The sequence below is a fragment of the Colletes latitarsis genome, chromosome 3, assembly GCF_051014445.1.
Source record: "Colletes latitarsis isolate SP2378_abdomen chromosome 3, iyColLati1, whole genome shotgun sequence".
NCBI classification, from domain to species: Eukaryota; Metazoa; Arthropoda; class Insecta; order Hymenoptera; family Colletidae; genus Colletes; species Colletes latitarsis.
This window is the reverse complement of record NC_135136.1, coordinates 41,984,526-42,006,073: the sequence shown is the minus strand read 5'-3', so window position 1 is coordinate 42,006,073 and position 21,548 is coordinate 41,984,526. Positions and strand designations below refer to the sequence as shown.

Sequence of the window (21,548 nt, the reverse complement as noted above, 5' to 3'; positions counted from 1 at the left end):
CTAGATGAGTTGCAACTGATAGTATCACTTATGTGTTTATTCGCGCATTTCCAAAAGATAAAACAAGTATCAGTCATAGCTATAAACATATTGCGATATTTGCAAGGTAATTGTAACCTCTTCCATGTAGATGAAAAAGTTGATTAGATAAACATAGAGAAGGGAAGTAGATAAAAACTTCATAGAATCGTAAAAGTTAAAATATAAGCGTTAAGTTAAAAAATACTGAATTTTTACTTTTCGCAAAATAAAATCTGTCTCCATTTGTAATGTAACTTTCGTATTTCAAAATATACGATTAATCAGCTTCGGATAACGCTAAAAGATATGCATATTCCTCTCCAAAAATAAGATACTAGCTTAATCTGTGTCGAGAGGACAAGAGGGGATAGCAACATATTTAACGCAGTTTCAGACGAATCGCGTATTACATGACGGACCGGCGAAGAAAACAAACGAAAAAATGACACGTAAAACACCAGATATCAAGTACACGCAGGTAAATTTAACTTTCCTTAAAATATTCTTCCAGATAGATCATAGATACGTGTAGAAATAGTTTTGTATGAATTATATAATAATCATTTTCAGTTATTCATTAACAACGAGTTTGTGGACGCGCAAAGTGGTAAAAAATTTTCCACTATAAATCCGGCAAATGGCACTGTTATTGCTGAAGTCTCTGAGGGTGACAAGGTGCATTATACTTTCTTTCATGCTTGTATTTTGTAAGTTAGACAATATTAAATTACCTAGTTTTATGTATTTATTTTATGTCGTCCAGGTGGATGTAGATAAGGCAGTTGCAGCTGCAAAAAAAGCATTTACTAGAGGATCAGAATGGAGGAACATGGATGCATCTGCTCGTGGAAAGCTTATGAATACAGTATATTGCTTATTATATAACTCTAATCTTTAAGAATATTTAGAAAAAATAATTATTTAAATAACCATGACCTTTAATATCGCATTTTTACAGTTTGCAAATCTCATAGAACGTGACTTGGATTATATTGCTACTCTTGAAACTCTGGACAATGGGAAAACATACAACAATGCAGTGTGGGATGTACAGGCAAGCATAGACACAATTCGTTATTATGCTGGATGGTGTGATAAAATTTTGGGTGATACTATTCCCGCAGGTATATTTATATTCATAAGTCTTCGCTAAATATCGATTAAAAAACACTGATAACATTTATTACTTAGATGGAAATCTCGTCTCGTGTACACTAAAGGAACCAGTTGGTGTAGTAGGTCAAATTATTCCTTGGAATTATCCTCTTCTTATGGTGGCATGGAAATGGGGTCCAGCATTAGCTACTGGATGTACTATTGTCTTAAAACCAGCTGAACAAACTCCATTATCTGCACTCCATGCTGCAGCACTTGCTAAAGAAGCTGGATTTCCTCCAGGAGTTGTAAACGTTATTACAGGATATGGTCCAACAGCTGGTGCAGCTATTGCCGAACATCCGGACGTTCGTAAAGTTGCATTCACTGGATCTACAGAGGTACATAATTCTTAGCTTTACAATCAAATACGAATTAACGCTAAAAATTTATATTTAATTTATAGATTGGTCACCTGATAATGGCAGCTTCTGCTAAAAGTAATCTGAAACGTGTTAGCCTTGAATTGGGTGGCAAGAGTCCTTTGGTAATTTTTGACGACGTTGATGGTATGTAAATGATGCATTTTATAAAATATAACTATAATTATATTATACGGTGTAAGATAGTAATCAAGAACAATTTATAGTTAAGGAAGCAGCAGAAATTGCATACAATGCAATATTTGCAAATCATGGACAGAATTGTTGCGCTGGCTCGCGTACTTTTGTACATTCCAAAATCTATAATGAATTTGTTAGCCACGCCAAGAAATTAGCACTCGAGACAAAAGTTGGCGATCCCTTTGATTCCAAAACGCAACAAGGACCGCAAATCGATCAAACTATGTTTAATAAGGTCTTGGGATTGATTCAGTCAGGAAAAGAAGAAGGTGCAGTGGTGGAAACGGGCGGAGAACGACAGGGTAATGTTGGTTACTTTATTAAGGTATGATTTCATGTCCAAATTCTTTTTGTTCTGTTACTAGGATAATTCTTTTTTCGTAATTATCTCAATTTTTTTTTGTAAGCCCACTGTATTTTCTAATGTGACCGACAATATGAGGATTGCTAAAGAAGAAATATTCGGACCCGTTCAATCTATCTTGAAATTTGAAACACTTGACGAAGTTATAGAACGCGCAAATAATACGGAATACGGCCTTGCTGCTGGCGTGCTTACTAAAAATATTGATAAAGCATTAGTGTTTGCTCGAGCAGTACATTCTGGGAGTGTTTGGTAAGAATTCAAAATATTAATTTTCTATTTATTATGCGCAATATAATATAGAAAATTTATAAATAAAATAAATACTGAATAGGGTAAATTGTTATGATGCCATGACTCCTCAAACTCCATTTGGTGGATTTAAACACTCAGGCATAGGTCGAGAATTGTAAGTATAATATTGATCATTAAAAAATAATACAAGGACAAAATATTATAGTTTCGTTTTTGTTTTTAGGGGTGCAGATGGCTTGAATGAATATATTGAAACCAAAACAGTGACTATTAAGGTGCCAAGATGTAATTAAAAATAAGGGACATGAATATTCACAATACACATTCTTTGTTGTATTAAATTTCTATAAATAAATGCGTTATTGTACACATTTTTTATTTGTTCATTTTACCTTTCTCTATTATTATGAACATTATTACGAATTGTTTAATAACGTAATATACTTATAAATAAAGAATACGTTATTTTAAATGACATAACAATTTTAATGATAGATTTATTAAAGCAATATTTTATACAGAAGTTAAATGATAACTCGTGTATTTGGTTGATATTGTACTAGATACTACGTTTGAAATTCCACTAAATGCAAGTGACTTTGTATTTACATTAAACCCAAAGGTTTTGTATTTGTCTACCTTTGTTATTTAATCATCCGGTGGAATTCCGAGTTCTTCATCTGTCCAATGTTCTGGAATTGAACCTGGTACTTCACCCTACATACATAAATATAAGATCATAAAATTTGGTATAAATCTATCAAGTTATATTGTACTTTAAAACATGTATAAATTTCTTCATTTGTATAAAAAATGTACCAGAAGAAAACCAAATAACTTTTTAATATAGTAGATTATTCTGAATCAGGAAGTTATAATAAGTTATAATAAGAACATATATGTTTTTAATTTATTTTTTCCTTGTATAAATTAAAGGAGATATTTAAAATGTTCAATATGTTTCAATTTTGCACATAATCATATGGTATTAAACATTTCGTCAACTTTGAAAAAAAAACAGCTACAGTAGTGCCCAATAAATGACAGAGGCCGGTCCTGAGCTTGGTCACTTATGTGGGTACTACTGTAATTTATATTTGGATAAAATTTATGTAATACAAAGGATAAACTAAAATTTACTCACATGAAGTAAAACTTCATATTCATGCCAGAGGTTCCATAGAACCCACCACCACGTAAACCCGCCAGTTAATTCTGCAAGTACTATGGTCCATTTTTCAGGTTGTGGAACACTTCGATAAGTCCAGCTGTTAAAGTAAAAGATTTCTAGTTTGATCTTATTATTTATACCTTGAATTTTAATTTGCAGAAAGAAATGTAAATTTATATAAATTAAACATTCAAAATTGCATAACGAATATAAATGAAGAATAAAAATATCCAAAAGTAACCTTTATTCAGAAAGATTATATAATGGATGTATTAACTTACTCATGACGAACTTGTTTCAAGTTTATTGCGGCAGGTTTCACCGTTTTAAAATGACACGCGGTTTTTAATATCTGAGCACCCCGTGAAATTAACATTCTTTTAATTAACAAACAAGCCGCACAAACACCGAACTTGTCATAACTAGTAGACACTAGCAACGACGAACTTCCTTAGCCTCTAACGGAGTGGTGGTAAAAGCCAATATGTCCTACGCATGATCCATGTTACGTGAGCTCGGCATTTCGCGCAACTTCGGGAAATCGAGAAAGAACGTGAACGAAAGGGAGCCTTTCCTTTTTGCTCTTGAACAACTGAAGTCCGTTATCGCGCCAATGGCATACAATTTCGAATCTCGACTGTCCAGGCATCTTTACGTTTCGAGCTACACATACATACCTATAAGTATTCCATTATTTCAAATAATGATTCTTTAATTTTATAACAAACAGTCCCAACTTTGATTTTCCCCACCACTCCGTTAGACGCTAAGGAAGTTCGTCGTCGCTATTGTCGACTTCACACTGGCGTGAAGTGCCGGGCTCACGTGACAATCGTGACATGATTCGTTGTTATTATTTGCCCTACTAAGCGTGTAAAAAGCAATATTTAATTATGTCATACGTATCGTAATTTAATTATTGTTTGTTGTGAAAATGCTCATATATTAATGTAACATACGGTATCAAAAATAATGGCTGGCACAGAAGTTACTGAAGGCGCGCCAATTTCGGAACCATTGCGTTTAACGCATATTAAACCGTCTTTCAACGAACAAGAATTAGCTGTAGCATCGCGTCAAGATTTGTGGCATAAATTTATTATCTACAATGTAAGGCATTGTAAACCGAAGGAAGTATTGAAAAGAATCATTCTTGCTTGTGACCCTGATATCATACTTCCTGTTATGTATAAAGAAGAAAACTCAAATAAAAGCACTTTCTTGGCAAAGTGCACCTCCATTGCCATTGAAAATCTTGTAAAGCAAGATTTATGCGTGACTTCGATAGATGGGCAAGAGTTACATATTGACATTGTATTAGGATTTTTAGATTCCAAAGAGTTACAACTGAATCCTAATAGAATTATAGCACAAGCATTGTATAGTAGGTATGAACATACAAAAAAGGTACTGAATCTTGATGATTTTGAAGATGAGAAGTCTTTGAATTCAATATTTTGTCCATTGTCTGTACCTAAAGTATTGCAGTTTGTTTTGAGATGTGCCAAAGTGGGAATTTTAAGTACTAATCGTGATTCAAGATTATCCATCCGTGAACTAAGTTTAAAATATAATAAACTCACAGCCATTATTCTATTTGAAAAGTTCTTTAATTACCATTTGACCAAGTTAGATCTAAGATACAATCACATTGGAGATGTGGATTATTTACGTTATTTTAGTGAATTTAAAATAAGTGAACTTTGGCTAGATGGAAATCCATTGTGTGCTAAATATAACAAGTGTCAAGATTATGTGCAAGCAGTGAAAAATGTTTTTCCTCATCTACAAAAATTAGATGGAATTGTAATAGATACAGAACAAAAATTTGTTCCTAATATCCAAAGCAACTTTATAAAGGATGGTATGAAAACTTGTCTTATCAAACAATTTGTGAAACATTATTTTACTTTATATGACCAAGATGATAGACAAATGATGAATGGATTGTATGACAGAGATGCACTTTACTCCATGACATTAGGGAATGTTATAAATTATGTTCATAAACAAATAACTAAAACATTTGTTACAAATAGAAATTTACTTAAATTTGTTGATTATGCCAAGTGTCAAGAATTTTTATTACGTGGTCCAGAGAGAATCATTTCTGCACTTAGAAGCCAACCACCAACAATACATAACTTTAAATCATTTCATGTTGATTTACTGTATGAAGGAGAAAGCCATCTTGCTATTTCTGTACAAGGATTATTTTCATTTCGAGACATTGCATGCCCACCAATGTTTTTCAACAGGACTTTCATTATTATGCAAAAAGAAGATAATGAATACTGCATTACTAATGATCAGTGTTATCTTGATGGAACACCTGCCAATAGTAATCTGTCAGGAAGCAGTGAATCAAGATTTGAAACAAAAATTTCACCAAAATTTGTTCCAACTGTGTTCAGTATTTCAGAGAAAGAACAACTATTGTCATTTCTGCATGAACTGAGTACAATGAATTTGAAGTTTTGTCACCAATATCTTGAAGAAGCCAATTGGGATATAAGAACTGCTATTACAACATTTATGAACATGTACACAGTAAACAATGTACCACCTGAAGCCTTTCTATGACATACAAACATTTTATAGTTAATTGAATTTATATTACAAATTATTGTATAAATTTGTACATACATTTCTGTAATTTCGTAATCATAAATGTATTAAATGTATGATATACACTTGAGGAAAAATCTTGCCTCGCCTATATGAGAAGATACGCGTATAAAATTATTGTATTCTATTTTTATGAAATAAGAGAATCTAATTGAATTTTAAACATTGCTCCCTTTCTACTAGCGACGATCATGTATTAGTAAAAATGCGAAGTATGCGTAGATAAATATAGGAGGAAATTAAATATGTGAAATAACTTTTTTTTATGAAAAATTTACAATCTTATTTATACAAAATAAAAAATTACAATTTTTAAAATATTAACAACCTTGCTGTGTATTTAACAGAGCAATGGTTCTATTTATATATGGTGTAGTATTCACATTGGAATTTACCCCTAATTCAAATACTTTCTGCATCAATGGTAAAGCATGTTCTGTAACAAAATACGTATTTTCAAAGAATGCATTTATCAAATGAAGTAATACTAAGCAGAGAAATAGCTTGCCTTGCATACACAATACGATGTCTGGCAATTTTTCTAAAGCCGACATTAGAATATCAGCTCTAGGACTGTCCAGGCACCTTTGGAATGCAGATAATATATTTGCATTTGACGCAGGACGATGCTTCAGTGCCCTCGCTAATAGAACATGAGCAAGAGACCTTATATTACTTTGTGGAGATACAAGTAATTCTGCTATATTGTCTGTTATGGATTCTAAAACTGAGGGTTTTCGAGACGATAGATGTTCTATTTCCTGAAGAGAACTAAATACGTCTGAAAATAATATTGTAATACTAATTGTAAAAGTTCTCTATTGACGTTGTTAAATTTTTTAATTGAAACTAAGATATGTTGCATATGCATACCTTCACCTTGCAGCTTGGATAAAGTAGTTAACAACGACGGCCAATGCTGTGGAATAATGGATTCTGAAGGAGGTGGGGTAGGAGGTACAGTAATTAAAACTTCTTCTACATCCTCGCCTTCTCTTGGCATTGGAATGCCTGATACAAGTGATCTCAGTGTAACTAGATTTGGATAGTGCACCTGCAATTCACTATATGTAAGTGTAAGCTAATGTTTGAAACTCCCTAAAAGAAATCAAAGGCATTACTTACTGAAGGACTTGAGCATGTTTTTGCAAATACTTTAATGCCCGTTGTGGATCATACGATATATACGCTTGCAGTAATGTAATGAATCTATTTAAGAGCGGTATAAGATCTTTTATCGGTCCGTAATTCTAGAAATAAAATAAATGTTTAATTCACTGAAATTGAATTATTATTCATCAACATTTTATGACAAACCTGGAAACATTGAAAGTAATTTTCTAATGTATCTTCCAAAGCAGTCTGATGCTCCTCGCTAAATAAATGTGGTTGTAATAACTCCAACAGTCCCATTACTTGTACAAAAAGATTTAAGTGATGACCCGATCTAAACTGACTGAACTCCAAATAACATCTTCCCATTAACGACGACGCTAACATCGGAAGTTGTCGTAACACTAATATTGGATGTACAGCAGCCATTTTTCTGGCACATAACTCAAAATCCTGAGACTTGGAATTCCACGATTTTTGTCTTGGTGTCGCTGCTAATGCCGTTAATAAAGAATGGCTCATACAATCTAACACGGATCCCGTCCATTCTGTAATTTTTGCTCCACCGACAAATTTTTTAGTTTGAAAAGTGTCTAAATAACAGATCACTTTTGGTATCTTCATATACATGTGTAATAAAAACTGGTGTACCATATCAGAATCCACGCTAAAAATTAAAACACAGAGTGATAGTACAGTACAGAGTACAGTACAGAGAGATAGTACAGTATATATTTACTCTGAATCATTCATCATACGATCAGCCAAATATCGTACGACGCTAGATACCAAACGATCATCCGTAGACACGCAATGTAATAATAAGTCAAGACGAGAATCCATACGAGCGAGTGCGGTGTTTCTGCTTTGACAATTGCATATGATGACAGCCTCCGCAACTATATATGCTACAAGTGTCAATAACTGTTTTTCGTACAAAAGTAAAATATTTTCTGGAACATAATGTTTCGGTGTGAATTTGTCTCTGCCTTGCCAAAGTTTTGGATTGCATGTTAACGCCCACAAAAAATCTATAACAGCAGTTGGATCGTATCTATAAACGTAACATTTCATTAAATTTGTAGCTCATCTTTTTAAACATTGACATTACAGCGAGTACTGGGTAATATTCCTTACCCATCGTCGCATTTATCTAACAGATGCCCAACACATTTATACAAGGTTGCCCAACTTGCTCTGTGCGTTAATAAAGTCAACAAATAGGGCCTAAATGAGTGCGAACTCACGACATTATTATCGACCATCATTTGTATCTTCGTTTTTCCAAACAGAAGTTTCATTTGTAGACTGGGACATGTACCAATTAATTCCGGTTCTACAGAAGCTAACCAATCTATCAGCAAGCCTGTTCGTGGTTTTCGAACGCCTTCATTACTATCATTCACCAACAGTCGTGCCATTGCTTCTATAAGGATATCATTCTTTTGCTGCTTATGACAAATGTCTAACAACTTGCGACCTACTGGTTCTAGATTAACAGGATCTGTACTTTCCAAGATAGATCCAGGATCTCGATTTTGCATCAACATCGTCAACTCCATGCTCTTTGGCGTTTTTGTCAATTGCACGTTTGCAAAATCTCTTAAAATCGAAAGGATTGGTGCTTTAACATCGCCTATCAATTGTATCAAGTTCAAACACATGTTACGTGCCAATTCAACCACCTGTTTCGAGGTGGATGACTTCTTCAAAGGTAACAATATTATCCGCATCAGGGTGCATGAATACTGTGGCATGTGAACGAGCGAGGCTAAAAATTGTTTCACTTGCATCGAGCTCAAAACGCTACATATGTGTTGTATCGCTAATACAACAGCACCACTTTCTTTGGCAGATTTCTGTAAGTCTTTCGCTAGAGTTTTGTGCAATCGACGATACGCGTCCATCTTTTGATTCATCGGTATATTTTCGATGAATAATCTGTTAATCAAATGAGGAACGTCCGTTTTAACGGAACATTGTATGACAGATTGTTTTTGAACCATAGCACTCGGTGGTAACGGTTCTTGTAGTTGTCCTATAGTTACAGGATTTTCATCCGGTAACTGTGGCTCCATCAATTCTAAAACTTGCACGAAAACTAGCCCTCCCGTAGCTCCTCTTCTATGTTGAACTTCAACCAATTGTGCCATGTAAGTCTTATCAAGCACCGCTTCGCCAACCGAATCCGGATCGATTTGCACCCCAGCATCCAGAGTATGAAGTAATTTGCTCATTGAGGGTACAGGAATACCGAAGCTCTGTATAAAAAGAACCAACTGTTGCGGTTCCAGGTCTTTGAGAGCTGCGTCCACTAATCGTGGTACGTTGCTCCTAATCATTCTTAATTTCAACCAATCCGGTATGAGTAAAGCTTCCTCGCTGGTATCAACCAGAAAAGCTTTTGGTGGTTCTGCATTTAACGGAAACCACGTTTCAAGCAGAACGTTGAACAACACATCATCATCGGACGAGTCGTACGTTAAAAGAATTATCATAGCGTGAACAACTAGAATGTGCATAGTGCATTCTTCTCCTGTACTCCACTGTACCAATATCTGATCTTGACTCTCGGACCACGTATATTCTTCCCCTCTTGGGGATCGAGCTTTCTCCAAGTAATTGCAAAAGATCGCCATAAAGGCGTGTAAAGTTTGCTTAGCTTGCGGATTGTCGCTGTCTGATTGTGGTAAAATCGCTGCTATAATCGTACTCCGCTCGACCACTAGTTGAGATATCTCATTGGCTAGATCGGTCAATTCCGGTAACTCGTCATCGGTGGTATGAGCAGCGAGATATGATATGTAAGCGTGTACGAGATCCGGATTGTTTTCGACTTGACATGCACCACGAAGAGCAGTAGAAACCAAAGATCGTACTGATAAGAAATGAGGTATGGTCGGTAGCTTACGAAGAAGCCAAACTTCTCTGCAAACAAAAGAAAAGAGAGTTGCTTTAGCTTTCAAACAAAAACAGTTTCGTAAAAGATGAATTTATCAAATTACTTCTCGTTTTCTCCGTCTATATCCATAGGTTCTTCGTCGGTGGGTATCGATCCAAGAACCATTTTTAGGCCAGTAATCGCTTGAAGACGACTATTAGTTTGTTGACTACTCAGTCTTCTTAAAAAGTATTCCAACACCTCGTAAGCATGTTGTCGATCTTGGTCAGGATCGGTTAACAACATTTGCAAATGTGCTAGCAATTGTTGTTGTCTAGGTTGCTTCTCCACCGCTTGAGTACTGGTAGATAATAAAAATTCACAAAGACATTGTACAGGTAATTGACTAAGAGATCCTTCGCTATTTTGTACAAGATCCGCTAACCAAGGCATACTTTGAGACGAACTTTGCTGCTGCCTTTGTATTATATCTAACAAGAAGTCTGGTTTTCGAGACCGACATAATAAGTGCCCTAATCTATGGGACACGTTTAACGATTGTATTTGTTCTAATACCGCTGGAGGCGGCCTTCTAGCAATACCGGTCGGTTCCATAGTGATTAATTGCGACAACAACAAGCTGTTCTGTTCGGATATTTGTATCCTTGTCGATGCAGCGGCTAAGTGTGACTCGTATTCGAGTATTTCTTGTTTCTCGATAGCTTCGACTTGCAATTCTTTTGAACGTTCTTGTTCTATGATCTCTGGTAACGCCATCGTCGGCGGAGGGTACGAGAAGTGACTACGATACGATAATAAAATAAATTCACTATATGCCCAATGCATTAACAAAAATTTTACTCTCGAACTTTAAGAACTTTCAAACCTACTTGGTAATACACATTTCCATAAGAGTTCGTAAAATAGGATATCGCTTCCACGCGACAGCACCAATGGCAGACGGATTGTGAGCAGCTAGTATTAATAACATTATCCATCCTTTCCAATAAAGATTTGATATTGCCAAAGTCGGTGGTACATAACTTAATAAGAAATGAATAATAACAAATATGCAAATATACAAATTAAACAAATTTATAATATTATGAATATTTCCAAATACCTCGATGGTATGTTTATAGTTCCAGGCGGCTGATAAATGCAGAGGTTGAAGATAAGTTCAATTATATCTAATTTATCCGCCTGTAAGGTCGGAAAGCTTTCCGTTGAATTGGCCGCCGCTCGTCGTATTAACTGATCCACCAAATCTAACGTTTCCGAATGAGTAATACCGTTATCCTAAAACACAAGATGCAATGTCTTTCTTAAGTACTTTTTGGTACTTTTATACGAAAAAGAGAACTCAATTCACTATTTTCTGAACTCACTTTTGAGTAACCAATTAATAACAGCCTCAACAGCGTGCTTTGCAACAGAGGAACATCAGAAACAAGACGTAAATAAAATACTCTGTCGGACTCGGGAGGCCAATTATCCAGTTTATAATACTGCTCCGGAGATTCGAGCATTAGAATTTTATGTAAAGCATGGAGGAGTTCATTTTTACCGATGCCGTACATTTGCGGTGCTAAATTTTGTAACCACAATACTGTTTCAAACTGTATTGTCGCTACCATGTTTTGAAATTGATGTAGCACACTTATGTCTTTTTTATCGCCTCTTTGCGCCAGAGCCGCAGCCTCCTTAACTTGTGGACTGATGGCTAATAGCATACACAGGCATAATAGATCTGCAATAGAGATGAATACTCGCTCTTTGAATTCAAAATTTAGTAACTGTTGCGCAATATCTTGTCTTTCGGCCATCAATGTACGTGCAAAAGTAATTAAATTAATGTCGTGGCGACATACGCGTACTATTTCTCGGAGCAAGGCACGGAGGGGTCTGAGATAATCTTCACGGTTCATTAATAAGTCTTGAAATATCTCTGCGAGTAATTTGGCGGATTGTTCCGGTAAAGTTTGAAACATTACGCCTAGCATGGGCATATTGTTTGGATTTCGTGCGTTCGACAATTCATTATAAATCGTATGCTTCAAAATAGTGGACAAGTTTTCGGGATGCAATCCGATAAGCTCTTTCACACCATTCAGATATAGATTAATCACGGCTTTAGTTTTTAATCTCATCTTCACTAATTGACTTATAACTTCGACATCCCTTTGTGTATGAGAAGTGCAATTGTAGCAAATGTAGCTTAGCAATTCTTGAGCAGGTCTCATTAGTTTAGGATTGTGCAGCATTTCTAATCGCGGGACAGCAATATTTCTGATTTCTACAAGACCACAAGCCGAAGACAGTAGCCTTAAAAAATTCTTAGTAATTGACTCTGGTTGCCGCCTATTTAACTGCTCTTTTATAGCTTCGAGTACAATAAATTCTATATTCTCTGTACAATGAGTATATCTAGGAGTCACAGGGAATTCTATTTTTTCTTTATCTCCAGGAAACTGCACGGACGAAGAGCCAGGATCTTCGTCGTCCACGGTAGATGGACTGTGACAATCGCGTGGTGTCAGAACAGACAGTTCTGGTTGTAAAACACTTTTTGGTGGATGACGCGTGTTAAATCCCGTTAAAATATTATCGACAAAACCTTTGCATTCTTCGTGATCAACCCATACTCTCTCGCCTAACGCATCCTCAATGTACAGCTATAAAAACAAAAGTAAAAATTAATTTTGAATTCAATGTTAAATGTAACCAAAGTAAATATTAATATAATATATATATATGAACCTTTACAAAAATTTCTGGCCAATTTTTCTTGTCATGAAATCCTTTCATTAATAAATTAGCTGCAAGTACAGGAACCAATGGGTTTCCTTTGGCTTTATAATTATATGCTTGATCTCTTTTTAGTAATGATGAAAGTGCATGTAGTATACAATCATTTGAAAAAATAGATGGACGAATTTTTGCTAAGTATAATAATCCCATATAAACCAATGCATCAGGTTTCCATTTTTGATTCTTAAGGGTTTTGATGGCACCACAAATAATCCCTATAACTTTATCACCCTCATCATTATCATTAGCTTCCAAAACCATTGGAACAAAATCAGCTGGGTCACTATCTATGGCTACCAGTTCCCAAGCTTCAGCACTAGAGAAAGGTGGTCGTTGATGAGAGACATGTGTTGGAAGCTTAGGTTTCTTTTGTGGAATATATTGAAAAGATTGAAGTGATCCTGATGGTGCTTCTTTTTTTCTCTCATTACCTATGTAATTTTACATAAATTAAAATTAACTACATCAAAAGCTCTAATTTCTGTCAAATTTTTATTGAAAGGCATTATCAGCACTCTATTTACCAGAAGTTGAAGAACTGCTACTTGGTTTAGGATGAATAACACCTGGTCTTTTAACATCAGAACTTTCATTACGTGAACCTTTGGAACCAAGAGCAAACAAGTCAGAAGGATGTTGAGCAATCTTACTTTTTGCACCTCTACCAATTCCTGCCTTGCCACGATCCATTATAGTACTTATACTTTCTAGATTTGAAAGTAAAATACATAAATTAAAAACTATTCTAGCTTCTAATTTCATACATAAAATACGCATACAAATATGGTAATTTCAGTCTCAGACGTATACTCTTTCCCAAAAAAATTTCTTAGGCAAGTGTTACAACATATTACACTCTGCTAGGAATGATTTCTACAGTGCGCTAACCTATTCAACATTTATATAGACGATTTCCAGAAAGCGCTCTTCCAGGAAGTGTTTCTAACATTATACATTGCTGATGACATAACTTTTGTAAATTGATGTACTGTAAATGAAAATGTATACGTAACAATATTTCTCTATATCAACAAATTAATGTGTTACAAACATAACGTATCATTCGACAACAGTAGCAGACATCGTTATCGATACTGTTTCCTTGAAAATTCGATAAAGTAAACTCGATAATCGATTATCAACTTATACAAGTTACTAGATTTCGTTCACTAGAAAAGCCTTGTGAGAATTGGTTGAAGTTTTTAGCCATCTAATGATCATTTCAAGAAGCATTGACATAGATGCGCCACGAGCATATATTAATAGTAAATATTTCCATTCCTATCACGTTTTCGTTTAACCATGCCTAAATGAGCCAATCGCGTCGCTGAAAATTTAAATTTAAATATTAGTTGAGGCAGTCGTCATTTCAAATGGCAGTTACGATATGTCCGACGGCATATGATGAAAGTTGAGAGACGTACAAATTGATTCAAGAACGAAGTGGCTAATTGTTAAAAGTTCTACGCTGCTTCGTTCAAAATTTCGCTAGAGAAGAAATGTCGAACAGTGTCCAGGTGGGAATTAAATTTAGACCTTTGATCGAACAGGAGAGAGACAAAACTTCGTCAACACAATGGATTGTACGAGGAAATTCCATTGTTTCTGTAGATCCGGTGACGGCTAAGCTGGGAGATAATGAATTTTATTTCGGTACGTGTTAATAATCGTAATACGACACTGGCTTTTTTGCCTCTTAAACATTTTATTGCAATGAAATCTAACCTACTGATCGGCTTTATCATGTGACGTATCACATGCCAAAACGTAAATTAAACGAGTAAACGTTCAATATCCTTTGCGAATAATTGTTGCTTGACCAGGAAGCAATTGTTTTGTGCCATATTATATTATGCCACGTTGAAAGTCACTTTCCTAATTGAATAATATTAACATTCGTGAAGCTATAGATAAATAACAATTAGTGATAAATTTACTGTATTATTAGCAACATACGTTTTCATTAGATTCCAATATGGTAAACAAATTTATTACTACAAATTATACTAATATTGTATTAACATAAATAAATCAGTCTAGTATATCAATTATTTTTAAAAAGTACCATCTTTAAAACACATTTTAACATTAAAACAATTCTTATACAACTGTACTGTTATATAATCTATGATATGGTTAATTTTGATATTTCATTTTTGTAGATCATATTTTTGATATGGATACAGCCAATTCTAATGTATTTGACAGTATTGCAAAACCTGTTATTGATGCTGCTATAAAAGGTTTTAATGGAACAGTATTTTGTTATGGTCAAGTTGATTCTGGTAAAACATATACAATGATAGGTACATTGGAAGAACCAGGAATAATACCACTTAGTATTCAATACATATTTAAGGCAGTTTCTAATACCATTGGACGTGAATTTTTGTTAAGGTTTTTATTAATTAATATCAGTAACAAAAATTAATGTATTTATTAATACAAACTTAAAATTATTTATATTTTTCAGGGTATCATATTTAGAAATTTATAATGAAACAATAAATGATCTTCTGAATAAAAATGGACTTGATTTAAAATTACACAAAGATGATAGTGATCAAATAATTATTGATTCTAAAGAAGAAATTGTGAACTCCTTGGATAACATGCTATCTATAATGAAAAAAGGAATTCAAAACCAAAAGATAAAAAAAGCTGATAGTAATGAATATATCAGTAGCCATAATATATTTCGAATTGTAAGATTATTGCTCAGGACACTTTATACATTAAACACTCTGTATTTTAATATAATAGGACTGTATCTTTTTTAGACAATTGAAAGTCAAGGTGTTGATAATGACTCTCAAAATGTTGTACAAGTATCACAATTGAATTTAGTAGACTTGGCTGGTTTCAAAAGAACATGTGGAATAGATGCTGTTGAAGGACAACAACAAATGGATACATCCCTTTCCACCTTAGTGTCAGTATTTATGCAGCTAAGTGCAATGCAAAATGACCAAAGAAATATTAATTACCGCGAAAGCAAATTAACAGAACTGCTGCAGCAATCATTAGGTGGTAATTCTTTGACAGCAATAATATGTACAGTAACTGCTGTTGGTTTAGAAGAAACACATGAAACTCTGTCGTTTGCATCTCGAGCCAAGAATATTAAAAATAAGCCACAAAAAAATGAAGTCGTCTCCGACGCATCGCTCTTAATACGTTATACAAAACAGTTGATTAAACTTCAAACGGAACTTCAGAGAATAAGGAATGGAAACTCATCTGTAGAACGTGAAAATGTAGAGCCTACATTGCAAGAGAAATATCAAATTAATCATGTACTAGAAGAACGTATAAAGTTGCTGAAAACTCAAATTGTTTCTGGATATAACGCAAATCGTACGGAACAATTTAAATGTAAATCTAGAAGAAAGCAGTACCGGTGTAATCCTGGAATGTTCAAACAATATCTGCCTGTGTGTCAAAATAAAAGTGGTTTGCCAACGATAAAAGAAGCGTCACCCGAAAAACCACATAGCAAGAACAACTCGCAATATGTTGATGTCATAAATCAGACACTTCAGACACCTTTTGCTGACTTTGAATTAGACTTAATTGAGTGCGAAACAGATTATGAAATCAAAGAAAATGATAATAAAAACAAAGAGAAATGTATTAAATATATAAATAGCGTAGTAACTGTAAAATCCAAAAACGGCAGTTCCTCCGTAACGCCAGAGAAACAGGATTCGTATGTACAAACTTCAAGCAATCAAGGTTCGCCTACAACGCCAAAGAATACGTTGCGTAGATACATCAGTGATCTGACCAAAGATCTTATCGAACTTCGTGAATTTACAACCTTAGAAAAACAATTAATGTGCGAAGAATATCATTGTGGCGCAAATAACCAGGAGGACCAAACAGCAAAACAGTCTGACTCGTCTAATTCCAAGGATAATGAAGTCAACGAATATTCTTCAAATGTAATAATACAGTTGGAGGAAGAGAAAGCTAAGCTGGAAGAAGGCCTTGAACTAAAAATTCAAGAACTGGATGAAATAAAGAACGATATACAAGGTCTAAAACAGGATGTAGAAAAGTTACAGAAAACTATTTATTTATTGACGAACGAAAATATGGAAATGTCGGGTAAATTGTGTATAGAAAAAGAGCGTTCAAAACAAATTGAAATAAATCTTCAAAGAACAATCGATGAACTTTACGCGCGTATCTCGAAGGTTACAAACGAAAAAATTAATTTAGAAAGTGATTTAATACATTTAAACGACCAGTTACAATCTACCCGTTTGAAAGTACCAGAGAAACATAACGACGAGGAATTGCTTCAATGTCAAAATAAACTTGAAGTATTGAAGACGGAAAACATCAAATTAACAGTCATTGTAGCAGAAAAAAATAAGGAGCTTGAAAGCATTAAAGAAAGTAAGTCGCTTCTATACGACCATGAATGCATTTACAAGGATAAAGTTCAATTACTTACAGAGAAGAATAAATACTTAGTAGTAGAAAACAGTGAACTTTCTACGGACTTAATGGATAAGATCGAAGAGAACGACAAGTTAAGAGAACAATGTAATACTCTGAAAAATAAAATATCTCTAATGCAAACTACGGATTGTGATGAAAATGACATAGAGCAATTACGAACGGAGAATAGGCTTTTAAAAGGTGAAATTATGGAATTGAAGGATAAGGTAATAATGTTAACGGATGAAAATGTAAAATTTTCTAATACCTTATTGGAGACTATCGAGAATTTTGATAATTCACGCAATGAAAAGTTGAGTAATAACTCATTGTATTCGTCTACCGTGCTGGATGATACTATGAAAGTAGACGAAACTGCGAAGGAAATGTTACAGGAAGAAAGTCGCGAAGTACTGGCAAACAAAGTTCTAATGTTACAGGACGAGATAAATCATCTGACTCGTTTAAACACAAAATTAAGCGACTTGAAGTTCTCATCTTGTAATCAGTGCGCGCATTTAAAAAATTTAAACGAAAGTCGTAGGGTTCTTAAACTCGAAGCAAAATCTTTGACTCTCAAATTGGAAGATTTACAAAGAAAGTTCGATCTAAAATGCGCGGACACCGAACTGCTGAAAATGAAAGTCAATCAAGAATTGAATTTAAGTTACGTTGATGGATCTTTAAATGCCAGTTTCACGGATGGGTTGAATGTGAGTTTTGTCGAGGAGAAAGTTCAACACTTGAATAACGAATTACAAACACTGAAAGATGACCGCGACAAACTATCAATTCTGTATAAAGAAAAATGCGACGAATTTGAAAAACTCCATGATGAAGTGGTTGACACTAAACCAAAGAAACACACGATTAAAAATGCAACTAAGATTGAACAAATTCAAAACAGTATTGACCAACTGAGAGAAGATATAGATATATTGAAAAAGAATAATATAAAATGTAATTGTTTGCTTAATAAATTCAAAATGGAAAAGTCAAGCCTGCTAGACCAAATAAGGATGCTTAACGGCATGAACGAAGAGCTACAACAAAAAGTATCGGATACTGAAATGGCAGTAGCCACAGGTACGGAAAAGACGAATATTCTTGAAAATGAATTATCAAATATGAGCAAGGAAATTAAACAGTATTCTGAAAAAGAAAAAATAATACAAAGCGAAAAATTAACGCTAGAAGTAGAAGTGGAAGAATTAAAGAGTGAAAAGCAAAGTAAGGATATCCTTATTGTTAAGTTACATAATACGATTGACGATTTGAATAAATGTATTTCATCATTAAAGAATGAATTAAACTTAATGACGAATCAGAGGGATGAGTTGGATGTTTGTACAAAGACAATTGAAGATAAACACAAAAATGAAATAGAATTATTGAGTAAACAATACGAAGAATTAGAAAAAGAGAGGAAACAAGGTTCAGAAGCAGAACAACGCGCAATATTGTGGGCTAAGGAATTAGAATCAGATGTAGAAAAGCTTCAAACGGATTTAACGAAGCAAGAAAATCTGTATAAAGAACTTCAAGGAAAAGTTTCTCAGCTGGAAAATCTTTTACAAGAAAGTGAAAATGAAAAGACGACATTGAAGCAAAAATTACAAGAACTTGAAATTCAATTAACCGATTTTAAAGATAATTTGGTGATTAAATATAAAAACGAACTAGAGTCTGTAACAAAGAATTTCGAAGAATATACTGCAGAATCTGAGCTTAAATTAAGCAAAATGAAGGAAACGTTAAACAAACATGTTGAAGAAAACTATAATTTAACACAAGACCTTGCGAAGCTTCGAGACATTGAATCCAACTTTAGTAAAATAGGAAGCAAAAATGCGTGTGTATTCGATAAGGAGAAATCTTTAATTAACGATAATAAAAAGTTGACGGAAGAATTGAACACTGTTAAGGAATCTATGATTACAGAATTGAAATCGCTAAAATATAAAGTAAATTCCGTGGATTTCTTAAATAAGACTGCAAATGACATTTTCATAATCTTTTTACATTCTCTTATCTCGAAAGAAAAAGAGATAGTTAAAGCTATGAGGGAATCATTTGAGAAGGACAAAGAGAAACTAGAGGATGAGAAACGACAAAGTGCAGATGGAAAGAAACGTGCCGTGTTATGGAGCAACGAGTTAGAAATAGAAATTGAAAAATTACAAATGGATTTAACAAATCGTGAGAAAACCCACAAACAACAACAGGACAATATTTATCAGTTGGAACATCGTTTGAAGGAGAGTGACTACGAGAAAGAAACTCTCAAAGAAAAAATACAAACGCTTGAAATTGACTTCAACAATTTGCAAGGCGAATTTGATAAACAAAGCAAAGTACGACAAGAAGAAGCAAATATCGTTGTCCAAAAACGGGAAAAGGAAGTACAAGATGTTTTTAAAAAGAAGGAAATTGAACTTGAGTCCAAAATAAAATCTGAAAAAACAGAATACGAAAAGAAAATAGAAGATCTTGTTTGCAGTATAGAATCTTATAAGACAAAAAATATGAAATTAAAGAGTAACGTCGAATGCCTTGAAGCAAATCATGAACAATTGAAGAATATCATAGAAGCAAATGCGTCTGAATTGAAAATAAATAATCAAACTATACATCGATTAACCACTGATTTCGAAAAACTTACGGAAGCTTACAACGAAGTGAACCGTGAATCGGAACAAAAAGCAACACGAATTGAAAAAATCACAGCACTTCTGAAAAGCAAGTGTGATATGCTCTCGGAATATAAAGCCAAATATGAAACTATCATGCCAGATTATGAGGTGTTGAAGGACCAAGTTAAGGAATGGAAAACAAATATAAATCGATACAAGGAAGATATACAAGAATTGAAAATGGAAAGTGAGAAACAGATCGAAATAATTAAAGATAAATTGAATTCTGAGGAAATACAAAATGTTGAATTGAATAAGCAGTTGCACGAATTAAATAATAAAAACATAGCATTGGTAGAGGAACTAGATGGTCTAAAAGAAAAATATGAAGAGTTGCAATGTGTGAATGCAAAGTTGGAGAAAAGGATTAGAAATAGTACGAGTAAAATGAAAGCAGAAGCAGAGATGGATGATTTAAGAGATCAAAACAAAAGGTTGCAAAATAATTTAGAAGGAGTCAGTAATCGTATAATTGAACTTCAGGATAATAAAAATAAAATTTTTAAAGAATTAGTTAATTTGAAGGGGCAATACGAAACGTTGTCTCAAGAAAATGCTGAGATAAAAAAAACATTATCGTCGTATAAATCCAGACAAAGTATTACATGTTTATCTAACGAAGATAGTATATACGATGCTCTTGTTCAAGAGAAAAATAAACTTGCTCTAGAATTAGAAGGCAACAAATTGTTAATAAATCAAAGAGACAAAGAGATTATAGATTATGTCGATCGGATAAAGGTTTTAGTTATCAAAAACAAAGAACTTGATAAACAATTAGAAGACCATATGGCAATTATACGTGAGCGCGATCTAGAAATCACAAACCTAAAGGAGAAGTTGTATGTTCATCAAATAGAAAATAAATTGGTAAACGAATTGGAGGAAAAACTACAAATTCTCAAAAAGGAAAACAAAAAACTTCAGGATGAACTTGAAACATTTATGGCAAGACCACAGATTGACATGAAGCAATTAGAAGATATAAAATTGCACAATGACAAAATTTGTCTTGCATTGAGGAAAGAGAATTTAGAATTACAAACGAAACTGAACGAATACGAGATCAAACTGGAGTCAAAAAGCAACAGTAGTGGTTCTAGATCTGCTAGCCCATCTTTTGAAATGAGTAGAAGAAGGCACAGTAGAACTGAAGTATTTAACCAAAAGAGACAAATAGAAAATGTGATGCTCGAGACAGACATCAATGAAAACGAAGAAATCTACCAAATATTCAGGAAAAGGATTCAAGAATTAGAATTAGAATTGGTGACGAAAAATGGGCAAATTGAAACATTGGAGATTCAAATCCAAAGCGAAAACTTTCCTTACCAACAAAAATGTAAAGAGCTAGAAGAACTTCTGCTCTCGTTCCGACAAAAAGTACGTATAATAAAAATATCTTTTACCTCCTATCGAATACAATTGATTGTATACGTAATTT

General features: G+C 33.9%; 5 protein-coding genes across 8 annotated transcripts in view; 3 read left to right on the top strand and 2 right to left on the bottom strand.

Moving 5' to 3' along the window:
- Positions 1-217: 217 nt before the first annotated feature.
- LOC143340684 (aldehyde dehydrogenase X, mitochondrial) lies at positions 218-2,729 on the top strand. The gene is made up of 10 exons (XM_076762917.1): positions 218-499; positions 592-696; positions 785-886; positions 980-1,145; positions 1,213-1,517; positions 1,583-1,685; positions 1,766-2,064; positions 2,147-2,355; positions 2,438-2,512; positions 2,582-2,729. The coding sequence occupies exons 1-10, from the start codon at positions 464-466 to the stop codon at positions 2,649-2,651; spliced, it is 1,470 nt and encodes a 489-aa protein (XP_076619032.1). The 5' UTR covers positions 218-463; the 3' UTR covers positions 2,652-2,729.
- A 91-nt stretch (positions 2,730-2,820) lies between these two features.
- On the bottom strand, positions 2,821-4,044 carry Ndufb2 (NADH dehydrogenase (ubiquinone) 1 beta subcomplex, 2, 8kDa). Its single transcript, XM_076762920.1, has 3 exons — positions 3,811-4,044; positions 3,503-3,626; positions 2,821-3,075 (listed from the first exon to the last, which is right to left on the bottom strand). Exons 1-3 carry the CDS (start codon positions 3,903-3,905, stop codon positions 3,007-3,009), a joined length of 288 nt encoding a protein of 95 aa, XP_076619035.1. The 5' UTR covers positions 3,906-4,044; the 3' UTR covers positions 2,821-3,006.
- A 302-nt stretch (positions 4,045-4,346) lies between these two features.
- On the top strand, positions 4,347-6,178 carry LOC143340681 (nuclear RNA export factor 2). Its single transcript, XM_076762914.1, has one exon. It carries the CDS (start codon positions 4,502-4,504, stop codon positions 6,110-6,112), a length of 1,611 nt encoding a protein of 536 aa, XP_076619029.1. The 5' UTR covers positions 4,347-4,501; the 3' UTR covers positions 6,113-6,178.
- A 299-nt stretch (positions 6,179-6,477) lies between these two features.
- Positions 6,478-14,034, bottom strand: Ints1 (integrator complex subunit 1). 4 transcript variants are annotated; one of them, XM_076762911.1, is made up of 14 exons: positions 13,727-14,034; positions 13,487-13,669; positions 12,912-13,393; positions 11,540-12,826; positions 11,275-11,450; positions 11,042-11,194; positions 10,276-10,953; positions 8,408-10,198; positions 8,010-8,324; positions 7,475-7,937; positions 7,283-7,407; positions 7,031-7,221; positions 6,666-6,938; positions 6,478-6,593 (listed from the first exon to the last, which is right to left on the bottom strand). In XM_076762911.1, the coding sequence occupies exons 2-14, from the start codon at positions 13,650-13,652 to the stop codon at positions 6,478-6,480; spliced, it is 6,216 nt and encodes a 2,071-aa protein (XP_076619026.1). In that variant the 5' UTR covers positions 13,653-13,669; positions 13,727-14,034. The 4 variants fall into 4 exon arrangements, with proteins under 4 accessions (XP_076619026.1, XP_076619027.1, XP_076619025.1 ...); XM_076762912.1 differs by having other exon boundaries at positions 13,742-14,034; XM_076762910.1 differs by having other exon boundaries at positions 13,851-14,034.
- A 338-nt stretch (positions 14,035-14,372) lies between these two features.
- The window catches only part of LOC143340627 (uncharacterized), a 41,271-nt gene continuing 34,095 nt past the window's right edge, over positions 14,373-21,548 (top strand). The window contains exons 1-4 of the mRNA XM_076762806.1: positions 14,373-14,615; positions 15,125-15,359; positions 15,436-15,667; positions 15,743-21,487. Of these exons, the coding sequence (XP_076618921.1) occupies positions 14,462-14,615; positions 15,125-15,359; positions 15,436-15,667; positions 15,743-21,487 (6,366 nt within the window). The 5' untranslated portion in view covers positions 14,373-14,461. The remainder of the gene's footprint in view (positions 14,616-15,124; positions 15,360-15,435; positions 15,668-15,742; positions 21,488-21,548) is intronic.